General features: G+C 44.1%; 1 protein-coding gene across 2 annotated transcripts in view; it reads left to right on the forward strand.

The window, feature by feature from the left end:
- Positions 1-23,761, forward strand: part of LOC116505911 (unconventional myosin-Vb-like) — a 228,911-nt gene that overhangs the window by 94,104 nt on the left and 111,046 nt on the right. For both annotated transcript variants that reach the window (XM_032213404.1, XM_032213405.1), the window contains 6 exons: positions 1,368-1,508; positions 3,430-3,552; positions 6,335-6,418; positions 13,441-13,593; positions 16,533-16,630; positions 23,265-23,351. In XM_032213404.1, the coding sequence (XP_032069295.1) occupies positions 1,368-1,508; positions 3,430-3,552; positions 6,335-6,418; positions 13,441-13,593; positions 16,533-16,630; positions 23,265-23,351 (686 nt within the window). The remainder of the gene's footprint in view (positions 1-1,367; positions 1,509-3,429; positions 3,553-6,334; positions 6,419-13,440; positions 13,594-16,532; positions 16,631-23,264; positions 23,352-23,761) is intronic.

Consider the following 23,761-nt stretch of genomic DNA (forward strand, 5'->3'; position numbering starts at 1 on the left):
GAATTAATGCAGTTGTTAAATTAGACCACAGTTGTTAAGTGAATCCGGCTTCCCCATTGACTTTGCTTGTCAGAAGGTCGTAAAAGGTGATCACATGACCTCATAAATAGAGACCAATTCCCATGTATTTGAGTTTTGAACACTGTTCTGACCTAAGCTTTCCAAAAGCACGGAGCCGACTCCTCGTCCCGATAAAACCCCTTTTACTTAGTTTAAAGTGAATTCCTCTCCAGCAAAGTCCCGGCCAACAGTCTTTCATGATATTTCACAACTACAGACCTTTATCAGGTTGGAGAGCTGCCAGGCCGATATCTTCCAAACGCCACTCTGTAGCAGACAATCCTTGGCAAGAAGTCAGGAACAGATCTTCACACTAAGGAATTGAACTAATTGTCTCCTGCAAACTCCCCTCCCCTTTCGCTCCTCTTTATTCCATATGGGAGGGGCCATTCACCGTCCACCTGTGGCTTTTCTCCCAAGTCAGCCCTTGTTCTTTAGCTGTTCCCTTCTTGCAGCTGTGCACATGTGCACACTGGAAACAGGCTCCAGCTGTTCTTCTGCCCCACTGCTCCGAAGGCAACTGATAACTGTCAGATGCCCCTGGACCAGGGGTGGGTTCCTGCCAGTTCTAACCTCTTCTATAGAAGAGGTTCCACAAATCTACAATGCCATTTAGAACCAGTTCCAGCTCCCTTACATCATCAAGATGAAGAGAGAGAGAGGAGGAATTCTGGGAGTTGAAGTCCACAAGTCTTAAAGCTGTCAAGTTTGAACACCCCTGGGTTTTTTTTTTCTAAAGGGTTAGGGGTGCAAGGGTCTTGTAACTTGACAGCTTTAAAACTTGCGTGCTTCAAATGTCAGAGTTTCTGAGCCAACATTTTGGTTGCTAAGCAAAAGCATTGTTAAGTGAGTTTCACCACATTTTACAAGTTGGCCATGCCCACCCAGTCACATGGCTGGCAAGCCACTCCTACCTGGTCACATGGCTGGCAAACCACTCCCACATGGTCACATGGCTGGCAAACCACTCCCACAAAGCAGGCCACACCTACAGAAGAGGTTCTAAAAATTTTTGAAATCCACCACTGCCCTGGATCCATCTCTGCCTCCAACGCAGAGCCCTCGTCGGAGCCTTCCCAGGACTGGCCCATGTTCCTCCCCAACCGCCTCACTGTCTGAACCTATAACAAACATGTGACACAGTGAAGTGCAAAAAATGGTCACAAGCCACTTTTTTTCAGTGCCATTTTAACTTTTAACGGTCACGAAACGGATGGTTATAAGTCTAGGACTACCTGTATTTGGGGTTCATTGAAAATAGCCTTTGGGGATAACAGCTTAATATTTACTATCTTTCTCTGCCACAGCATGTCTTTAAATTGGAACAAGATGAATACATGAGAGAGCAAATTCCCTGGACACTCATCGATTTTTATGACAATCAGCCCTGCATAGACCTTATAGAAGCTAAGCTGGGTATCCTGGACTTGCTGGATGAAGAATGTAAGGTAAAAAAACAAATTTCCCCTGATCTGCTTGTCATAAGGTGATATCTTCAAGAACTCTTGTGCTATCGTATTATTTTGTCTTTAAAACTAAGATATGTTAAGTATATTGATATGGAAGTATAAATACCATCAGCACAGAATGGAGTTTGCTCAGAAGCTGAAATACACCAAGTGAATGAGAGGAAGAGAGGGAAGCAGAAGAGAGAAGAAAGATAGGAAGAGAGGGATAGGAGAGAGGGCAGTGGGGGGGGGAGTTGAGGAGAATAAGGAGGAGTGGAAAGAGGAGAGAGGAGAAGGAGAAAGGAAGGGGAAGTAGAGTAGAAAAGGATGATGGAGGGAAGAAAGGAGGTAAGGAGGGGGAGGAGAGAGGCAGAAGAAAGTGGTGTATGGAGAGCAGAAGAGCTAATATCTTCTTTAGTTTTTTTTCCCCCGGGAGTTGATGGCAAGATGAACGGATGTAATTATTAATTAATATAATATGATATTGGCTGTGTAATAGTATCCATGTGATTATATGTTATGAGAATGGAAAATAAAAAAAAATAGTCTTATAAAAAAAAGAACTCTTGTGCTATCATCTCACGAGCTTTTTGATGAAAACAAGTCAGCAGGTGGGGGAACAGGTGGACTATTTCCGAAGAATCTGAGTCAGTTCAAAGTCAGTTGATTGATGGGATCCAGGTTTTGCTAATTTCAAGTAAACCCACTGATATCAGTAGAACTTCATTGTTGCTAAATGTGACTCCAGCTTCAAAAAATTTAGCAAGGGGTTCTCTGCCCGGTTTCTGGCTGGGCATGGCCATAGTGGCTATGGCCTAGTCAGCTTCCTATACCCCGGCAGGGGGGTGTTTTTGCCCTCCCCGGGCTCCAGAGGCTTTTCTTGAGCCTCCAGGAGGGCGAAAACGGCTTCCCCTGGCTCCGGAGGCCCTCTAGAGGCCGGAAACGGGCCCGTTTCCAGCCTTCCCGAACTTCCGGTAGGCCCATTTTTCACCCTCCCTAAGCCTCCGTGCGCGCCCTGCACTTATCTGCATCCAAAATGGGCTGCGTTGGGACTTCTAGGAGGGGTGGGCGGGGCCAGCCAGGAGTGGGATTTGGAGGTTCTCCGAACTGCACAGAATCTTAGCTAGAGGTTCTCCCGAACCTCTGCAAATCCCCATCAGCCCATCCCTGGCAACCATGTTACTTCTCTGAACAAGGGAGCACGTGTTTTGATAAAAGATGCCCAGAACATGGAAAATAGAATGATAGAGTTGGAAGGGACAGAGATCTTCTAGTCTGACCCCCTGCTCGAGCCGAAGACCCTGTACCATTTCAGACAAAGAGGTGTCTCTAGTCTCTTTGTAAAAACCTCTAGTGATGGGCGCACCCACAACTTTTGGAGGCATGCTGTTCCATTGGTTTATTGCTCTCATCATTAGAAAATTTCTCCTTAGTTCTAGGTTGCTTCTGCCCTTGGTTAGTTTCCATCCATTGTTTCCTGCCTTGCCTTCTGGTGCTTTGGAAAATAGTTAGACCCCCGTCAAATATTGCAAGGCTGCTATCATGCCTCCCACTTGTTCTTATTCAGAAGCCAGAGTGTTTTTTTTTATTGAAGGTTAGCTCTACAGCATCTCCTTCCTGGAAATTTATGAAGGTCCCTGAACCGTTTGTTCTCTCCGTTTTTCCCCCATCTGGAGAAAAACCTGTGAAGGAAAGAAAAAAAAAGAATGGTTGAACAATGTCTTTTGATCAGAAGCATTCTGCAGCCTCCACTGGAAACACCAGTGGGCCAGTAAACACTCCTCTCCATTCAGTTGCCCAGACTCTACACCATAAGCTACACCATGCTAGCCCTCCTTGAGAACAATACATTCAGAATTAGGTGTTGTTGTTTTTTTTACTGTATGTCCATGCCTTTTGGAATAATTGTCTTTTAAAACAGTTCCCTAAAGGGACGGACGAGAACTGGGCTCAGAAACTCTATGATCGCCACGGGAACAGTCAACATTTCCAGAAGCCTCGCATGTCAAACATGGCATTCATTATTGTGCACTTTGCAGATAAGGTAATGGGAACAGAGAAATTTAAGAGGGTTCGATGCAGTACCAGCTTTTCTCCTTAACTGAGTTAACATCTCCCTTTGGTCTGGGGGGGGGTCTTTGTGTTGATTGCCTGTACTGACTAGCAATAGCACTTAAACTTGTATGTATGTATGTATGTACATGTGTATGTGTGTGTGTGTGTGCGTATAAAACGTTGCCAAGACAATCTCAATCTTACATGGGAAAAGACCCGAATACAACAAGACCAGCATACCTACACCCGTGAAAATCTACGAAAACAAATATACGAAAACATATATTCGCTTTAAGCCAAAAACACCAGCCTGAAGATGGCGAGTGAGACCTTGCCGAAACATTGCCAAGACAATCTCAATCTTTATTGTGTCACAACCCCTGGTATGCCCAAGTATGCCCTGGTATGCCCAAAAGGGAGCATACTGCTTCCCTTTTCTGTCTATCGGTTCACTCTGGGAGCCATCCAGGCAGAAAGCCATTTTTTTTATGTTGTCATTGTACAAAATAAATACAATGAAATTTCTTTTAGCCCACTGGTGCAATCCATGACAACCAATACAAACAACATAAGTAGTATAAAGAATAAAATGCAAGTAATTAGGGGAAGAAAAAGAAAAAAAAAGAAAAGAAAAACTAGTCATACGTTTCCGCGTGTGCGTGGAGTGATTGTGGTTGGGTTTAAGAGTCTCACAGCCCAAGGATAGAAACTATTTTTAAACCTATTTGTTCGGCTGGCTATGCTTTGATGGCTTCTGCCCGATGGTAGAAGTACGAAGAGACAGTAACCAGGGAGTGAATCATCTCTGAGTATCTCCCTTACTCTGCTAAAGCAGCGAGACCTGGCAATGTCATCCAGTGGTGTCAGAGGGCAACCAATGGTTTCTTGTGCCGAATTGATCACTCTCTGTAGTGCCTTCCTGTCCGCAGCAGTTAAAGCAGCATACCATACTGCCAAATAGTGCTTTATAACACTATCTGGGTGATTTACAATGTAAAAGCATTATTTACATATTGGCCCCAACAATTTGGGTCCTTATTTTACTGACCTCAGAAGAATAGAGGCCTCAGTCAACCTTGAGCTGGTCAAGATCGAACTCCAGGGTGTGGGCAGAGTTTGCCTGCAATACTGCCTTCTAACCACTCTGCTGCCAAGGCTCCTGGCAGCTGCTATTTATTTCCATTCACCTTTGAAATCGAAAGGCAGGAAAAAAATTCAGGGTACTTACAAATGAATTGAAAACTGGAATTTGGAGTGAGATTGAAAAAGAGTTTTAGACCCCCCCCCCTTCTTTGCATTTAATTGCATACGAGTGAGAGTAATGGTGACACAGTGTTGGATTTGAAAGAGAAAAAAAAACTGGTACATAAGCACTTTGAGTTATTCAATCAGGCACATTTATGTTGCTAATAGCAATCGCCAAACCTACAATTCAGCTCCATTTCTCAGAAATAGGGTATCATTCACAGCAGTTAGGAGGAAAACGTTGAACTCCAGCTAAGAAGGCTTGGTCTGAATTCCCCAGTCTAACCTGAAGCTGCCTTAGTACTTTCAAGCAGCCATAATTTCTCACTTCTCCTGACTCTCTTGTGAATCTTGAAGATTGTAGCCAGAGGTGGGTTCCTACCGGTTTGGACCGGTTCGGCCAAGCAAGTAGTAACTTGGCGGCCTGGGTCACTGGAACCGGCAGCGACCCAGCCTGCCACACCCCTGAACTGGTTCTCCTACAGTGGCACCATCTTGTTTTCCGGTTATGCGCATGCACCGAACAATTTTTGTTGCAAAAATGTATTCCCCCCTCCCATTTTTTATGGTTTTGCACATGCCTTTTTATTTGCCAATGCGCCTGGTTTGCGAACGAGCGAAGTGCAAAATTTTTGCGCGCACCGAACTGGCAGTAATGCCGGCAGCAACCGACCCCTGATTGTAGCTACTAGTTTTCTAAGAGTTTCTAGTGAGGTTTCTAGGCAGGAACTCTTACGTGGTGTTCTCTCTTACAAAGGAAGTGAAGTCATCCTCAGTCATAACATCAACCATTTGGTGCAGATGGCCAGAGATTTCCCACCCCCACCCCCCCAGTGCAAAAAAATGTTTCTATCCATCCTCCAGGCATATTAACATTGTTCCGCTTAAAAGCCATTTTTATTAATTTTATTAATGAACCATGGTGCCGCAGTTGTTAGAGTGCAGTACTGCAGGCTACTTCCAGAGGTAAGCTGCTGTTGGTTAGGACCGTCTCCCCCCCCCCCCCCCCGCTATCCCATCACTATGTCTCACTCTCTAGATCACTCACCCCGCTCTCGACCGTGGCTGCTCGAAAAGAATGAAATCTCTGTGTTTTCGAAGCCGCGCACACGCTCACATTTTCTGTTCACTAGGCAAACTGGTTGTTAACTTATGTGAAGCCCACCTCTGGCTACTTCTGCCTGTATATAAGTCTTAAGTGCTATTGCTATTAATAAGCAATTTTGATAATTGCTGAACACAATGAATAGGCTAAACTAGTCTTTTGTGCCTCTGAGCATGCACACAATTCAGTTTGAATTGAATGTAGAAATTGAGATCCAGATATTTTAGCATTCTGCGAAATATTCTGGATTTAGGCTTCCCCGTTTTAAAAAAAGAGCATTTTGAAAAGAAAAATATAGGGACATATTGCCCATCTTATTTAAGTGTATCTTAATTTGTTTGATAGGATTTGTACTCACAATTTTAATTTTTCTTCTCCTTTTCTCCTCCTACCCAAACTCTGGTTCTGTAATCTTTTCTAGGTGGAATATTATTGCGAGGGCTTTTTGGAAAAAAACAGAGATACAGTCCACGAAGAACAGATCAATATTCTGAAGGCCAGCAAGGTAACGTTACCTGTGGGAAAAATAGATTGGATTGTTGTATTCTGGCATTATATGTTATTTATGGCTGAAGTTCCTTCTCCTTTCATTTTTGATGGCTCAGTTCAGGTTAATTTGTACAGAAGAACATCTTGGTTGGTAGTGTGAAGTCCAGATTAGCGGTCAGTATTAAGTTCTAGTTTGTAGCAAGTTTACCCATTGCTAGAAGTGGGATCACAGGGCAGAGAAGAAGGTGTGTCTTAGGAAAACCACTGGAGGTTACTTAATCTTCTGGATCTCCTTACAATCTTGAGGGGACACAGTTGAGACCTTGTCAGTTTTTGTATGCAGGATGCTTTCTCTTTGACTCAATATTTGATACCGTTTCATCAATCTAACTCTTATGATATGTACAAGTATTATGTGTATGTATGTATGTATGTATGTATGTATGTGTATGTGTGTGTGTATGTATGTGTGTGTATGTATGTGTGTGTATGTATGTATGTATGTATGTATGTATGTATGTATGTATATATAAGGAGATCTTGTGGCTTAGAGGTTAATATAACTGTCTAATATTTAAAATAATATGTAAAAACAGCCCCAGGTTTGAATCCCAGTGTATGGCTAGCTGATGAGAGCTAAATAGCTTGAAATAGATCTATACTAGTCTCCCTTCATTTATCAGCAAAAATGCAACACAAATATATGTGTGTGTGTGTGTGTGTATATATATATATGTATACACACACACATGCATATACATCAGGGGTGGGTTCCTGCCAGTCTATAGAAGAGGTTCCACAAATCTACAGTGCCATTTAGAAGCGGTTCCAGCTCCCTCCCCCTGCCCGTCCGCACATCATCAACATGAAGAGCGAGAGGAGGAATTCTGGGAGTTGAAGTCCACAAGTCTTAAAGCTGTCAAGTTTGAACACCTCTGGGGTTTTTTCCTAAAGGGTTAGGGGTGCAAGGTTCTTGTACCTTGACAGCTTTAAGACTTGCGTGCTTCAAATGCCAGAGTTTCTGAACCAACATTTTGGTTGCTAAGCAAGAGCATTGTTAAGTGAATTTCACCACATTTTTACAAGTTGGCCACGCCCACCTAGTCACGTGGCCGGCAAGCCACTCCCACCTGGTCACATGGCTGGCAAGCCACTCCCACAAAGCAGGCCACACCTGCAGAAGAGGTTCTAAAAAATTTTGAAACCCACCACTGATATACATATACATACACAATTATACACGTCAATATATACAAGTAGTCCTCAACTTACAACTGGTTGCTTAGTGACCAGAGTTGTTAAAAGAATCACTGCAGTTAAGTGAATTATGCAAACATTATGTGAATCTGGATTCCCCAATTGACTTTACTTTTTGGAAGCCAGCTGAGAAGGTTGCAAATGCTGATCACATGACCCTGGGACCGTTCAACTGTCATAAGTACATGCCAGTTGCCAAGCACCCGAATCTGAGTCACGTGAATTCACAGTTTGTGAATATTGGTCATAAGTCATTTTTTTCAGTGCCATTGTGACTTTAAACAAATGATTATAAATTAAGGACTACCCACGTACCTTTGTGGTGTGCATTCAAATATGCTAGATAGAGAATTGCAAAAGCTAGCAATTCCTTCTGCATTAAGACTGAATGCCAGAATGAGCCAGAGGCTGCTTCCCTGCTGAAAATAGATTTTTTAAGAAGGTTAGTCCAATTTATTTTTATTGGATATTCTCTAGGGGAGTGTGTTTGCTTCTCTCTGTTTTGACAGGACTTTTTTTTCAAAAAAAAACTGTCCTGGGGTTTGCTTTTACCACGAGACATCCGATAAAAATTCCTGTAAGAAGGATGGGAAAATTAGCTTCTGAAGGGGAGGTGGCTGCGTTCATAAGCGGCTTCTTTCAAAGGGTTTATAGGGGACAGACCAGACTGCCTGGAGGAGATAACACCGTTTCAATGGCAGGCTAATTTTAGGCTATTGTTAAAAGGAATCAAGTAAACCAGGAAAAGAGAGCAAAGAGAAAGAACGGGCTATAAAAAGAGGCAGACAAAGAACGCAAACGGGCGTTTGGTATTTTGAGCAAGGTGGTCTTTGGGTTACACAAAAGTACTGTATTTTCCAGAGGGTAAGATGCACCGGAGTATAAGATGCACCAAGATTTCGAAGAGGCAAATTTTTAAAAAAGATTTTTTGCACTCTGCAGACCTTCCAAAAATCGCCCGTTTTTTGCAAAAATGGCCCCGTTTTTTGTCAAAAAAAAGGGCATGCATAGCCTTTACAAAATTGAGCAACAAATGGTCCATTTTTCACTAATTTCTGCCCTCCCCAGCCTCCAGGAGCACTCTGGAAGCCTCCTAAAGGCTACGCGTGGCCATTTTGGTGAAGGGGTGGGGTTTTGGGTGGCCAAAAAGGCTGTATTCAGTGTATAAGATGCACTCAGATTTTCAGCCTCTTTTTTGAGGGAAAAAGGTGCATTTTATACTCTGAAAAATACGGTATTTTGAGTTGCACAAAAGTATTTTGTGTATTTTGGGTTACACAAAAGTACTTTGTGTATTTTCGGTTACACAAAAATATTTTGCAGACTGACTGAGTGTAGGGGAGGCTTCCCTCCTGACTAGATTTTTTCATTTTTTTAAAAAAATTGTGGACGATAAGAACTAGTTGAATCCTAAAGGCCATCAAAGGTTGAGCGTGAGAAAGCGAAATGGGTTGGAAACGGTTCATACTCGGATGGGATTATAAAATGAAAGTCAGAATATTCATGCCACCCGGGAGCCATCTTGTCATGCAAGACGTACAGACGAGACCACCGGAGGAATTCTCTTCTCCTCGGGAATAAATTTTTACAGAGCCACTTGCCATTCTCCCCAGGAACTAGTGCCTAAAGTGTTCAACGATTTCTCTGCCTGGCACTACTTAAGATTACGAACGCTGATTAGTCACAAGAGAGATATTTTAGCTGTGTGCTGGATTGGAAAATCAGGGTTTGAGGCTTGTCTGCCGTAACCTTATTTGTGGGCTTTTTAAAATCGGACGTAGAGTTCCTGGGATGTTGGGTTAGATGGAAACTTTTTGGAGTGATCTAAATAAATGCTCTGAGAACTGAGCCCTCAAACTGTTGGGCGCTTAATCCTCATTTGCATCAGCACCTTGAATCTTGAGTAAGACTTCTCCTGGTTCTGTAGCGATTCTCAGTCATCCAGGTCATAGTTGTCCCAATGGTGCTTTTTCAGGAGGCAGCTGGACTGACTTCCTTTTTTGATTTGAAGACATTTCACTTCTCATCCAAGAAGCTTCTTCAGCTCAGACAGGATCCCATCCCTCCATTCCCACTCTGCTGTCAGAGCTAAAGAAGCTTCTTGGATGATGTTGTGGCCCGCCAGTGGCCAGTGGAACTGGTGGCAGACTCAGACAGTGAAGAGGTTGGGGGGTGGGGACATGGGCCAGTCCTGGACTCTGGGGAAGGCTCTGATGAGGGCTCTGCGTCGGAGGCAGAGAAGGAGCCAGGGCCATATGACAATTATCAGCTGGCTTTGGAGTCGGACATCAGTGAGGCAGAAGAACAGCTGGAGCCTGTTCCCAGTGTGTGCATGCGCAGAGTTGCCAGGAGAAGGGAACAAGCCACAGGTGGATGGTGAATGGCCCCTCCCATAGGGAATAAAGAGGAGCGAAAGGGGAGGGGAGTTTGCAGGAGGCAATTAGTTCAATTCATCAAAGTGAAGATCTGTTCCTGACTTCTTGCCAAGCATTGTCTGCTACAGAGTGGCATTTGGAAGATATCGGCCTGGCAACTCTCCAAACCTGATAAAGGTCTGTAGTTGTGAAATCTCCTGAAAGACTGTTGGCCGGGACTTTGCTGTAGAGGAATTCCCTTTAAACTAAATAAAAGCAGTTTTATTGTGACGAAGTGTCAACTTCGTGCTTTTAGAAAGCCTAGGACAGAACAGATGAGAAGCGAAACATCTTCAAAAGAAAAAAACAAGGAAGTCCAGTTGCCTCCTGAAAAAGCATCTTTGGGACTTCCGCTGTTTGCTGCATGCATCATTCCAGTAATAGAGGTAGTCCTCAACTTACAACCACTTGCTTAGTGACTGTGCGAAGTTACAGTGGTGGAGGAAAAAAGTGACTTACAATCAGTCCTTGCACTTCTCACTGAGGTATTGTCCCGGGGTCATGTTATTCCCAAATAGTACCTTTACAAAGGACTTCCGACAAGCAAAGTTGATGGGGGAAGCCGGATCCATTTAACGACCATGGTGATTCACTTAACAACCACAGTGATTCACTTAAGGATCACAGCAAAAACGTCCTAAAAGTGGGCACAACTGATTCAATGACCACGTTGCTTAATGATGGAATTTCTGCTCCCCATTGTGGTTGTAAGATTACCTATAGATCAGTTACTATGAACCTCTCCTGTGTACCCCTATATCTAAAATACGGATTCTGAAGAAAAAAAATGCATGGAATTTTTATCTTCGTAATCCATAAATTATGGGGATATCAGCTAGAGGATTTCTCTCAGGAGTTAAGTGACAGTTTTCCTGAAGGTGTTAAAACAATGAAATCTTGCTGGAGGCAGGAGATTTAGACTAAGGGGTTTCCTTGGCAGCCGATATTAAAATAAAATTTGCAAGCACGAAGCAGATAAGGACAGCTGTGTGTCAAGTCAGAAAACCACTCTGTGCAAACAGATTGTTTCCTCAAGAGGCTTTTGACAAACATGCAAACAGAATTGAGCCCATCAATCTCAGGACGCACCAGATGACAAATTGCGGTCTTGTCTTAATGAAAGCAGTTGTGGGAATGTGCTACTTCTTGTTATTCCAGCAAACATTGTGGACTGAACTTCTAAAATGGGGCAGACCTGTTAGAGGTTGAAGCACCTTTTTGGTTGCAAGTGAAAAATCTTGGAAGCAGAAATGTGACCTGAACGAAAATTCATGAAACATGTTACATAGGTTTTTTTAAAAAGGGGGAACTGTTATAGGAATAGGCAAAGCCTCATATCAAAGCTACTCTATCCTGCCAGGGGGAGAATCCAACAACATGTGCTCTGTGCATAGGGGTGGTTGAAGAAAATCAGAAGGAAGCAGCCTCAGATTCGGGGAAAGGTCAGAGAGATTCAGTAACAAAGAAGGAACTTTGAGAATGTACTAATAAACACTGCACCAGGGATGTTCAATCTTTTAAGACTTGTGGACTTCAACTCCCAGAATTCCCTAGCCAACCATGCTAGCTGTAGAATTCTGAGAGTTGAAGTCCACAAGATCTTAAAGTTTACAAACGTGGAAGGCTGCATTCAGTCACAAAAAAGCATGCTGACACCATAGAAAGTGTTCAGAGAAGTCCGAAAGGATGATAAGCCACCTGAAGGCTAAATAATGTGATGAACAATTGAAGGAGCTAAATGTTTAGCCTATTAAAAGAGAAGAATTGGTGAGGAGGCATGATAGCTGTCTTCCAATACTTGAAGGCATGGGTGAAATTCAGCAGGTTCTGACAGGTTCTGGAGAACCGGAAGTGGAAGTTTTGAGTAGTTTGGAGAACCGACAAATACCATCTCTGGCTAGCCCCAGAATGGGGTGGGAACGGAGATTTTGCAGTATCCTTTCCCTGGAGTGGGAAGAGAATGGAGATTTTGCAGTATCCTTTCCCTGGAGTGGAGAGACTGGAGATTTTGCAGTATACTTTCCTGGAGTGGGGAGGGAACAGAGATTTTGCAGTATCCTTCCCTTGCCACACTCACCAAGCCACGCCCACAGAACCCATAGTAAAAAAAAATTGAATTTCACTACTGTCACAGAGAAGAGGGGACTGACTTATTCTCCAAAGCACCAGGAGGCAGGACAATGAGTGGAAGTTTATTGAAGAGATCCACCCTAGAAGCAAGGAGAAATTTTCTGACAGTGAGAACAATTCATCAGTAAAATAGCTTGCCTCCTGGAGTTGGGAGTCTTCCATCACTGGAGGTTTTCCAAAATAGACAATCATTTGACCAGGATGATATAAGGTGTCCTATCTTGAGCAGCGGGTTGGACCACAAGATCTTCAAGGTCCTTTCCAGCCCTATGATTCCATTTTCTATGACTTGCCCATCCTTACCTACTGAGTATATGGGAGCAGCATTGAAAAGAGGGCTGTATCTGTGAGTTTCTTGATAGATGTAGAGACCACCATCAGAATGCTGTTAGACGGGCATAGTCCTACTCCAGCAAACTGATTTTCAAGTTCCAACCTTCCCCCCAGACCTACTGTGAAGGTTAGTTACGGAGTCCCAAGGGAGTGAGTGGCATACAAATCTTATTAAAGTTGAAAGTTGAAGTTGTGTCCAATCCATTGCGACCCCATGGACAACGTTCCTCCAGGCCTTCCTGTCCTCTACCTTCCCCCAGAGTCCATTGAAGCTTGTGCCTACTACTTCAGTGACTCCATCAGCCACCTCCTTCTCTGCCGGCCCCTTCTTCTTTTGCCCTCAATCTTTCCCAGCCTTAGGCTCTTCCCCAGTGAGTCCTTCCTTCCCATTAGGTGGCCAAAGTCTTTGAGTTTCAACTTCAGGATCTGTCCTTCCAAAGAGCAGTCAGGATTGATCTCCTCTAGGACTTACCAGTTTTGATCGCCTTGCAGTCCAAGGGACTTGCAGGAGTCTTCTCCAGCACCAGATTTTAATCAAGGGATTAAAAATGATAAAACCAACAATAGCAAGCAATGCAATGAGGCTTTGTTGCAGTGGTGGGATTCGGCCAGGTCTCAACACTTCGGGAGAACCGGTTGTTAACTTTCTGAGCACTTTGGTGAACTGATTGTTGGAAGAAATCAACAGGGCAGAGAACCAGTTGTCAAACTATTTGAATCCCACCACTACTTTGTTTAGTTTTGGAATATACAACAGCGGTTTGGTTTCATTGACACCGAGACTGCTGATATTTGGTGTGGATTTCACCATCCATTGAGCAGAGCATGTTTCTTTGCTAAGAAAATTATGCTTTGTTGCTTGACAGCTGAAGAAAGGTAACAGCTTTTTATTTCTTCTTCCTAGTACCCAGTGATTGTGGAGTTGTTCCATGATGAAAAAGACCCTGCTCCAGCTGCTCCTCCTGGAAAGAAAACTTCTTCCAAAATCAATATCCGCTCGGCTCGTCCAACTGTAAAAGCAGCCAATAAAGAACACAAGAAAACAGTGGGGCACCAGGTACAAAACTGCTTTTTTTTAAGTCAGCTTCTGTGTTTTTCTTACTTCTGACCAGGGGTGGGCTTCAAAAATGTTAGCATGGGTGTGGCCATGGTGGGTGTGGATTTGTCGGTCTCCTGCACCACGGTGGAAGGGGTGTTTTTACCCACACTGGGCTCCACAGGATTTCTTTTGAGCCTCCGGGAGGGCGAAAACGGCCTCCCCAAGCTCCCTAGGTGCCCGTTTCTGGCCTTCCCGAACTTCCGGTGGACCCGTTTTTCACCCTCCCTGAGCCTCCGTGCACGCCCTGCACTTACCTGCATCCAAAACGGGTCGCGTGGGAACTCCTGGCAGGGGTGGGGGTGGGCGGGGCCAGCCAGGAGTGGGATTTGAGGGTTCTCTGACCTGCACAGAATCTTAGCTAGAGGTTCTCCTGAACCCCCAGCAGCCCACCCTTGCTTCTGGCCCATCCAAGTTATAATGTTATCAGTGAATAATTGCCAGGGCTATAGAGGGAGTGGATTCAAGATTGCCCCAAATGAAGAAAAAAAAACCTGTGCTAAAATCCATATATTATATCTTTCTCCCAATTACCACTTTTGGGAGAATTTCAAAGGGCACACATCCCATTATCATGCAAAATCACACAAAGGCTCATTCTAAGTTGAAGATTTTTTCAGTGTTTTCCCTAGGACCTTGGGATAGAGGAAGTACATTGCTTTCCCCCCGAAATCAACCAGAGCTGGAAGGTGGTCTTCTAGTCTAACCCCCTGCTCAAACAGGAGACCCTATGCCATTTCAGATAGGTAACTGTTGTGGCCCAGCAGGAGCCATTGGAGCTGTCACTAGACTCCGACAGTGAGGGGCCCTATGAGTCGGCCCTGATGTGGAGGACCCTGGACAGGGTTCCGACTCCGAGAAGGGCGCAGAGAGACTGGTTGGCCACCAGGTGGCACCTGATCCTTGGACCAGTGGGGAGGAGACAAGGGAGAGTGATCCAGAATCCAGCAGTGAGTTGTTCCTGGATGCACCCCATCGAAGAGCTACTAGGCGTCAGGAACAATTACGCGATTACAGGAGGTGATTATACTCAACTGGTGGTCATTAGCTCCTCTCCAGACTATAAAAGCTACTGGTGCACATGGCCCTCTTTGTAGAAGTCAACGCAGGATTGAATGTTGGAGGACAGTACTGTGAGCTTGGCAGGCTGGATTGCTGCCAAGCCTTATCTCTGTTTATTGCTGCCTGAGTTTGTCTGAGTTGCTGCCAAGGTCCTTATCTGTTTGCTATGCTTGGCTTTCAGCCACCGAGGTTTTGGTTTCTTGCTAATTAAAGTACATTCCAGTTAAGCTTGTCTCGGCATTCGTTACTGGATGGAGGAGGGGGTCAGAACAGGTATCTATCCAGTCTTTTCTTCAAAAACCTCCAGTGATGAAGCCCCTACAAATTCTGGAGGCAAGCTGTTCTAATGGTTAATTGTCCTCACTGTTAGAAAGTTTCTCCTTCATTCCTTAGTTGCTTAGTTTTAGTTTTCATCCATTGCTTCTTGTTCTGCCTTCTGGTCCATTGGAAAATAGTTTGACCGCCTCTTCTTTGTGGAAGACTGCTACCAAGTCACCCCTAGTCCTTCTTTTCTCTAGACTGGCCATACCCAACTCCTGCAACCGTTCATATGTTCTTCTCTTTATTGCAATTCCTCCTTCGCTTCCCAGCCTCAGAATCAGAATTTAGAACAATGTTTTATATTGAATGTCGAGTTTGCTACTTTAGTGAGAGTTTAGGAAGCAAAGATCTTTAGCAGGAGCCAATAAGTAGTCATGGTACCTTCCAAACAGAGCCTGCTTCCTGGCTGGAATCAGGAGATTAAAAGACACATATGTTGAAGAGCAGAAAGTCTCGCTAACTGGTTCATTCAGTCGTGTATTAACCATGCACATGCTTAGGGGACCAGGCCCAAAGGGGGCACCACAAAGTGGAGAAAGAAAGAAAAACCCAATGGAGATTTGTACAGTATGTACAAAGGAGGGCCACCAAGATTTGTCAGTGCTTAGGACACCAGTGAGCCTTACTCCGCCGCTGGGTTCATTCATTGGTTTGCTGGTAGTCTCTGTCTAACTCTTTCTCAACCTTAGCAAATGTATGATGTGTGGACTTCAACTTCCAGAATTCCCCAGCCTGTTCCAATTGCTAGAGATTTTTAAGGAGAGACTGGATAACTATTTGTCTGGAATGGTATAGTCCAGTGTTGGCGAATCTTTTCGGCACCGAATGCTACAACAGGGGCTGCACTTTTGATTTCTGGCGCATGCATGCATACTGGCCACCTAGTCTTCTGGTGCATAGACCAACTGGTCAGTGTGCTGGTGCGTGCCAGAAACTGATAGAGCAGCCGCCGCCTGGTGCGCATTCATGCACCAGGAAGATGACCATCCAGTTTCCGGCATGTGTATGGAAACCAGCCCCCTGATCTTCTGGTTTCTGGCATGCATGCGCACATGAAGACCAACTGACCAGTGCACATGTCTGTGCCAGAAACTGGAAGATCATCTTCCCGGCGAGCGCATGCACACTGGGCAGCTGTTGTTCCTGTTTCCAGCACTCCCTTGCACATGAAGACCAACTGGCCAGTGTGCCAAAACCCGGAAAAGCATTGGGCGATGGCTCACATGCTCAGAGAGATGGCTTTGTGTGCCATTACGTGACATAGGTTGGTCATTATGGTTATAAACTCTTCTGCTTCAGACCTCCAGAACCCTTTCCGACTCTGTCATTCTGCATTTCTGCTCGAAATTCTTAATTTCCCCTTTGTTAAATGTACTTACTATGTATTATTAAATTCATATGCTGCCCGTCTCACTCTACAGAGTTGCTTGGCCATTTCATCCATGTTTAGCTGTAAAACGAGCCTTGTCACCTTCCTCCGCTTCCTGCAGAGTTACTATTTTTGTTTCCTCTTTCAGTTTCGCAATTCGTTGCACCTGTTAATGGAGACCCTGAATGCTACCACTCCCCATTATGTTCGGTGTATCAAGCCCAACGATGAGAAGCTGCCTTTCAGGTAAGCATTGCTTTCTGGTGAGACCGGAGATTCTGCAACTTGATGAAAGGCAAAGGGCAAAGAGATTGTGAAATACGTGTCATGAAAACAATTAGTCCTTGACTTATAACAGTTTGTTTAGTGACTGTCCAGAGTTACAACAGCACTGCAAAAACTGACTTATGACCGTTTTTCACATGTATGACCATTGCAGCCTCCCCATGGTAAAAAAAATTCAGATGCTTGGCAATCGACTCATATTTATGACGGTCGCAGTGTCCCGGGGTCATGTGATCACCTTTGGTGACCTTCTGACAAGCATAAGTCAATGGGGAAGCCAGATTCACTTAACAAACATGCTAGTAATTTAACAACTGCAACGATTCACTTAACAAGCGTGATCAGAAAGGTCCGAGAAATGTCATAAAATCAGATGAAACTCACTTAACAACTGTATCACTTAACCACAGAAATCTGGGGCTCAATTTGTGGTTGTAAGTTGCAGGCTACCTGTTCTGATTAGGTACCTTATGAACCCTTAGCTGTCTTCACACAACCCCCTTAACTGGGATAGTCATGAACCTTGTGACTCTATGGAAGATGCCCAAATTAGCCAGTTTTAACTTTAGCGTACTTATACCAGTGGTAGTCAACCTGGTCCCTGCTGCCCACTAGTGGGTGTTCCAGCTTTCCTGGTGGGCGGTAGGAGTTTTGTCCAATACTGAAGCACTTTCTTTTTTTAAAAAAATTGACTTTAAAAAAAAATGTCATAGCATTATTTAAAAATTTTCATTAGGTTTTCATAAAATCACCATTACTGTGGAACCGGTGGGCGGTTAGAAAATTTTACTACTAACAGAGATACAAAAGTGGGCGGTAGGTATAAAAAGGTTGACTACCCCTGATCCACACGATTGAGACAACCGCTTATCTCACAGCGGTGAGTCCGTGAAATATTTGCTGCTTAGTATGTTATGTCAACCGTGTTATAATTATAAGCCCCCAAAAGTGCTTTAGAGTACTTTTTTTGTCAACCTTAGCAAGTTTAAGATGTGTGGGCATCAACTCCCAGGATTCCCCAGGCGGCTGTTTGTGTTTGGTTTCGCCTTGGTTGCATAACAACTCAGTCCGCTGTGCTGACCCACATAGTTGTCGTTTATTCAGCAGATTGCAGTACCTTGGGTGGATTTGATTGTTAGCCACGTTCCGTTCTTGCTAAATTTGGGTCTGAGACCACCTGAGCTATATAGGTTCAACTCGGAAATGGGAAAAAAGTCCCTGGAAAATGGCAGTGGCAAATAAACTCAAAGGCGTTTTTAGCGCGTAACCAAATGTGGTAAAACAGTGCAAACTCAACTATTATTTTTTAGGAAATATACCGCCAAGTGCTGTATATCAGCGCTGTGTGACATCATGCTAGCCACATGACCATGAAACTGTCTTCGGACAGCGCTGGGTCATTGGCCTTGGAATGAGACGAGCGCCACCCCCTAAATTTGGCAATGACTCGCGGAGTAAAATCCACTCCTTTACAGCCAAGTGAATGGACCACTTTTATTCCAGTGTCATCTTCCACAGAGACAACAAATATAAAGCAATTGTCCATGAAAGCATATTGTGCTATGCTTCGTGAAGTATCATATCTACCTTGTTGCATTATATTCATGGTGGTACAAGACCAAGCCCTTAACCTGGAAAAAGTTGTGTTGGGCTACAAGTTCCAGAAGGCCAGCCAGTGATGAGAGTGAAGGAAGCAAGGGAGTTAGACTGACCACTGTTCCCACCCTCCTTCCTTCATGTGTTGGGAAGAACACTTGAATTGGTTAACTGTTGCTGGAAGCTCACAATAGAATAAAACAAAAGGTACTTTTTCAAGAGGCAACTGGACTCTCTTGTTTTTCTTTGGAGACATTTCATTCCTCATCCAAGAAGCGTCTTTAGTTCTGACTGGATGGTGCAGAATGGAAGGATTTATACTCCTTGCAGACAGCTGGTCATTTGCATTCTTTCTGGAGAGTCATTGAAGCCACGTGGAGGCTTATCTGTTGGCAGCGTGGCCTCAATGACTCTCCCAAAAGAATCTCATTCCTTGAGATTTAAACTATAATTTGAGTGAAAATATCTCAAGTTTACTTCACAACAGAGAAGAAACAATAGGGAGCTGTCTAATGAAAAATGTGTCCTAAATGTCCTATAAAATCTTCTTTGATTGAAGAAATTAAATACACGTTCTGCACCTGGATGATGCGTTACTCCCTATTTTTCATTCTAAGAACACAAGGAAAAGGATATAATCTGGGACCAGAGGTTTCGCCTTCCCGGCTTCGGATTCATGCTGGAGCCCATCCTCAGAGAACTTCTCTCTAGCTTCTCTGTGCTTCTCTGGGCTATTCTATGTATGGTATTTAATTAGTGCTTGTTGTATGTGGCTTTTTAGATGTTGATTGGAGATGGCTGGCTATTAAGGTGTTTGGCTAACACTCTGCTAGCCTCTCGGCCAGGGGTGGGCTGCTACAGGTTCGCCCAGGTTCGGGAGAACCTGTAGCTAATGTTACGGCTGGTTCAGAGAACCTCCAAATCTCACCCCTGGCTGCCCCAACCTCTCCCAGGAGTCTCCACACGACCTGTTTTGGATGCGAGGTAAGTGCAGGCCCCGCGCGGAGGCTCAGGGAGGGGGGAGGGGCCTCCTGGAAGCTCCAGAGGGCTTCCGGAGTTTGGGTGAGGCAATTTTCATCCTTCCAGAGCTTTGAGGAAAGCCTCCATAGTCTGGAGAAGGTGACAACGCCCCTCCTCCCCACTGTGGCGCAGGAGGATGACTAGGCCATGCCCACCATGGCCATGCTCACCCAGCAATAGCAGTAGCAATAGCAGTTAGACTTATATACCGCTTCATAGGGCTTTCAGCCCTCTCTAAGCGGTTTACAGAGTCAGCATATTGCCCCCAACAACAATCCGGGTCCTCATTTCACCCACCTCGGAAGGATGGAAGGCTGAGTCAAGGCTGAGTCAAGCCTGAGCCGGTGAGATTTGAACAGCCGAACTGCAGAACTGCAGTCAGCTGAAGTAGCCTGCAGTGCTGCATTTAACCACTGCGCAACATGGCAGAGAGCCTCTTGTTGAAATTTTTGAAGACCACCCTTGCTCTCGGCTAGAAAGAAGTTCCTTGCGGATGGGCTCCAGAGACAAATCCGAAAACTTGGAAGACTAAAACTCTGGTCACTAAAACCAGTAGACCGACCGAGATTGGTTCCTGCCACATTTTCCTCGTATATTTGCCTTCATTCACAAGAAAAAGGAAATGAAATCATAACACTGGAAAGAACCACGTAGGCCACCTAATACAATTTAATTAATCCCTTGTTTTGTGCTGGAAACCGAGAGCATTCTCAACACGGGATGAATTTCAACATTGGTTGAAGCGCTCTTATCAAAAAGAAAAGAAAAAAAGGAACCTTCGAGGCAATTGATTTTATTGTCAAAATGTTTGATTATCAACCCCCTTCAGCCGACTTGATCTCATTTGATCCGATCCTGTTCTGTAGGGCAATAAGGAATTAATCTTTGTCCTCTTCCACACGATCGCCCTTCACAGATTCTGAAGGCAGCATTTCAATTTTCTTGTCTCGTGTAGTGACATTTTCCAGTCCCTGTTTACGATGGTTTGAGCTGGAAAAGAAAAATCTGATACCCTTTGCTCCCAGTAAAACATGTTCCTGAAGAATTGCTTTTGCGTTTCTTTTAATAAAGTTATATTAAAAAATAATTGCTGTATTCCAAGCGCCAGGCGGCTCTCCTTTTCAAGCGACAGCAACATCTCAAAAGAGGCGCCTTAGGTTCAGTTGCTTTGGGAAGCTGCGTAGTGACAGGTGTACACTCAAAGGAAAATTGCTCAATTGTTACTTATGCTATTGTACTGATGACACACATAAACACGCATGCATAGATCTGGAATAATGCATTACATGTTTGCTCTTGTGCATTTACAGTTCTGATCAACTCCTGAAAATTTGGCGCCTCCTGTGGGTGGCAAGTTTCATTTACCTTATTTTCTTCTTACTGACTTCCATTTTGAAGGACACTAGCTAGATACGCAGTGTCTCTAAATTTTAGAAGGAACTGATCCTCACAAATCAAATCTGATTGTGTTCTGACCGAGGCTTCCCAAGAGCATGAAGCAAACTCCTGGTCCCAACAAAAAAAAACTTTTATTAATTGACTGTGAATTCTGCTCGTTCACATCCAACAAAGTCTTTCAAGGGAGGATTTACAGTCACAGACCTTATCTGGCTTGGAGAGCTGCCAGGCCGATATCTGCAAAACTTGGCAAGGAGTCTCAGAGAGTCATGAACCAATTAAGCGAACTAATTGTCTCCTGCAAACTCCACTCCCCTTTCGTTCCTCTTTTACTTCCTCTGGGAGGGGCCATTCATTGTCCACCTGTGGCCTTACTCCCAAGTTGACCCCTGTTCTTTAGCTGTTGCCTTCGTCTAGCAACTCTGCAAATACGCACACTGGGAACAGGCTCCAGCTGTTCGTCTGCCTCGCTGATGCCTGACTCCGAAGGCAGCTGATAACTGTCAGATGGCTCTGGCCCCCTCTCTGCCTCCGACACAGAGCCCTCATCAGAGCCTTCCCCAGATTCCAGGACTGGCCCATGTTCTTCCCCAACCTCCTCATTGTCTGACTGCTGCCAGCTCCTTTGGTTGCTGGCATGCCACAACAGATTGTCGGTTTATTCATGTCAGAAGTATCAAAATTAAAATAAGAACTGCTATACAACTGCGGTCCCTAACCTTTCTGGCTCCACAGACTGTCAGCGGGAGAGAGATGGTTTCACACACACAATCTACATCCCATGCATATGCAAATGAAGCTTTGTGTGCTCGCCTGCCACTTGTACAACCAAGTTTCCAACAGGCCGCGAATCAGTACCAGTCTGCAGAGCAGGGGCTGGAGACCCTTGCTACTATACGACATAAAATGTCAAATATAAAATACAACATTAAAATATGTGCATGTCTTTCCCAGAAACTAGCAACATTCATTGTGTTGGTCACGCTGCCATGTTGTGCCTCAGGTGTGCACTGATCAGGAAACAAAGGACAACTATGTGTTGTTGTCTGCATGTCACCACAATTGCAAATCTGATGAAGAAACTATTCAGGAATGTTTCAAGGAACAGCCAAAAGCTAATCAGAAGGGAAAGTTACTCATTAGCCTTTTCTGGAAAGTGAGGTAAAAATGGGAAATTACATCAAGAAGCCATGAATTAAGCACCAGGATAAACTGACCCAAGATCACTGCAGATGGGGACTGCAGCCAAGAAATTAAAGGACACTTGTTCCTGGGGAGGAAAACTATGGCAAATCTAGACAACATACTAGACAGCATAAAAGTAGAGACATCACCCTGCCAACAGGAGTGTGTATAGTCAAGGCTACGGTTTTCCCAGTTGCAATGGATGGCTGTGAAAGTTGGACCATAAGAAAGGATGAGCGCCAAAGAATGGAGGCCTTTGAACCGTGGTGCTGGAGAGACTCCTGCAAGTCCCTTGGACTGCAAGGCTATCAAACCGGCCAGTCCTGGAGGAGATCAACCCTGACTGCTCTTTAGAAGGCCGGATCCTGAAGAGGAAACCCAAATACTTTGGCCACCTAATGAGAAGGAAGGACTTACTGGAGAAGAGCCTCATGCTGGGAAAGATGGAGGGCAAGAGAAGAAGGGGACGACAGAGAATGAGGTGGCTTGGATGGAGTCATTGAAGCAGTCGGCGTGAGCTTGAATGGACTCCAGAGGATTGTAGAGGACAGAAAGACCTGGAGGAATGTTGTCCATGGGGTCGCGATGGGTCGGATACGACTTTACAACTAACAACCACAGCAATAAACTGAGCAGCATTCCCCCAATCTGGTACCTTCAAGGCATATCGATTTATCAATAATTTTATGAAGTGTATTGAGATATTAAATGCAAAAGATATTAAATGCAAAAAATGAGACATTAAATGCAAAAATGTAAGAGAAAAAAAATCCAGAACTTTACTGTTCTATATTGTTGATAGTAGTAACAATGCTTTATGCCCAAAAATGGGGAAATACTTTAATTCCAACAATGGTTGAATGGCTGGAAAACTGAACAGAACTAGCAGAGGTGGGTAAATTGCCTGCTTTAGTCAAAGAAAAGAACACATCCAATTTTGCTTCCACTTGAAAATCACTTCTGGATTTTGTGCTTGAAATTGGGAAAATATGAAATTTTGGATTTTGCTGATTAGATAAGTTTGTTATTAAAAAATGGCTAGAATATATGTATGTAAAAGTAAAAAGTTGAGGATGTTACTATCTTAGTCTACTGTTCTAAAAAGTGTCCGAAAATGTTTTTTTCCCTTTTTTCTCCTTTGCCCTACACTCCTTTCCCTTTTCCCTCCCTCCTATTTTCATCTTTTTTTTGGTATTTTATCTCTTGCTAAACATAATCAAATTATTGATAAATAAATAGTCAAGTTGAGAGTTCAGTACAAAGCTTATTGAAGTGTTTAAAGTTTAGGAAGGTTATTCTTAAGTTTAGAATTGAGTTCATAGATCTTATAAATGAACAGGGATCAGAATGTGTTGTACAGCCATGTTCATGAGTGCCCTCAATTGTGTCTTGACAGCTTCGATCCAAAGAGAGCAGTACAACAACTAAGAGCTTGTGGAGTGTTGGAGACCATCCGTATCAGTGCAGCGGGCTACCCATCCAGGTGACTTTCACTACACAACAATTCTATATTTCTGTCCCCCGTCCCCCCCTCCCCAAATAACAATTGTGCTTTGAAACAATGCAGAAGACAAAGACTGAGAAAGTCAACTCTGGAGCAGGGGGCTTCAACCTTGGCAACTTTATGACCTGTGGACTTTGACTCCCAGAATTCCTCAGCCAGCATGGCTGCCTGTGGAATTCTGGGAGTTGAAGTCCACAGGTCATAAAGTTGCCAAGATTGCAGATCCTACTCTAAGGTGTACCAAGGAAATATTTAAGAGTGCATAAAAACAAAAATCTGAACTTTTCTCTGTGAGATTTGAACTTTGTGGTAGAACCTTAGAACTCCTTAACTAGTTGCTTCTTTATGTAAAGCTCAACCTGGACAATTCCCCCACTCCCCCCAATCTT

The sequence above is a fragment of the Thamnophis elegans genome, chromosome 3, assembly GCF_009769535.1.
Source record: "Thamnophis elegans isolate rThaEle1 chromosome 3, rThaEle1.pri, whole genome shotgun sequence".
In the NCBI taxonomy this organism is placed as follows: Eukaryota; Metazoa; Chordata; class Lepidosauria; order Squamata; family Colubridae; genus Thamnophis; species Thamnophis elegans.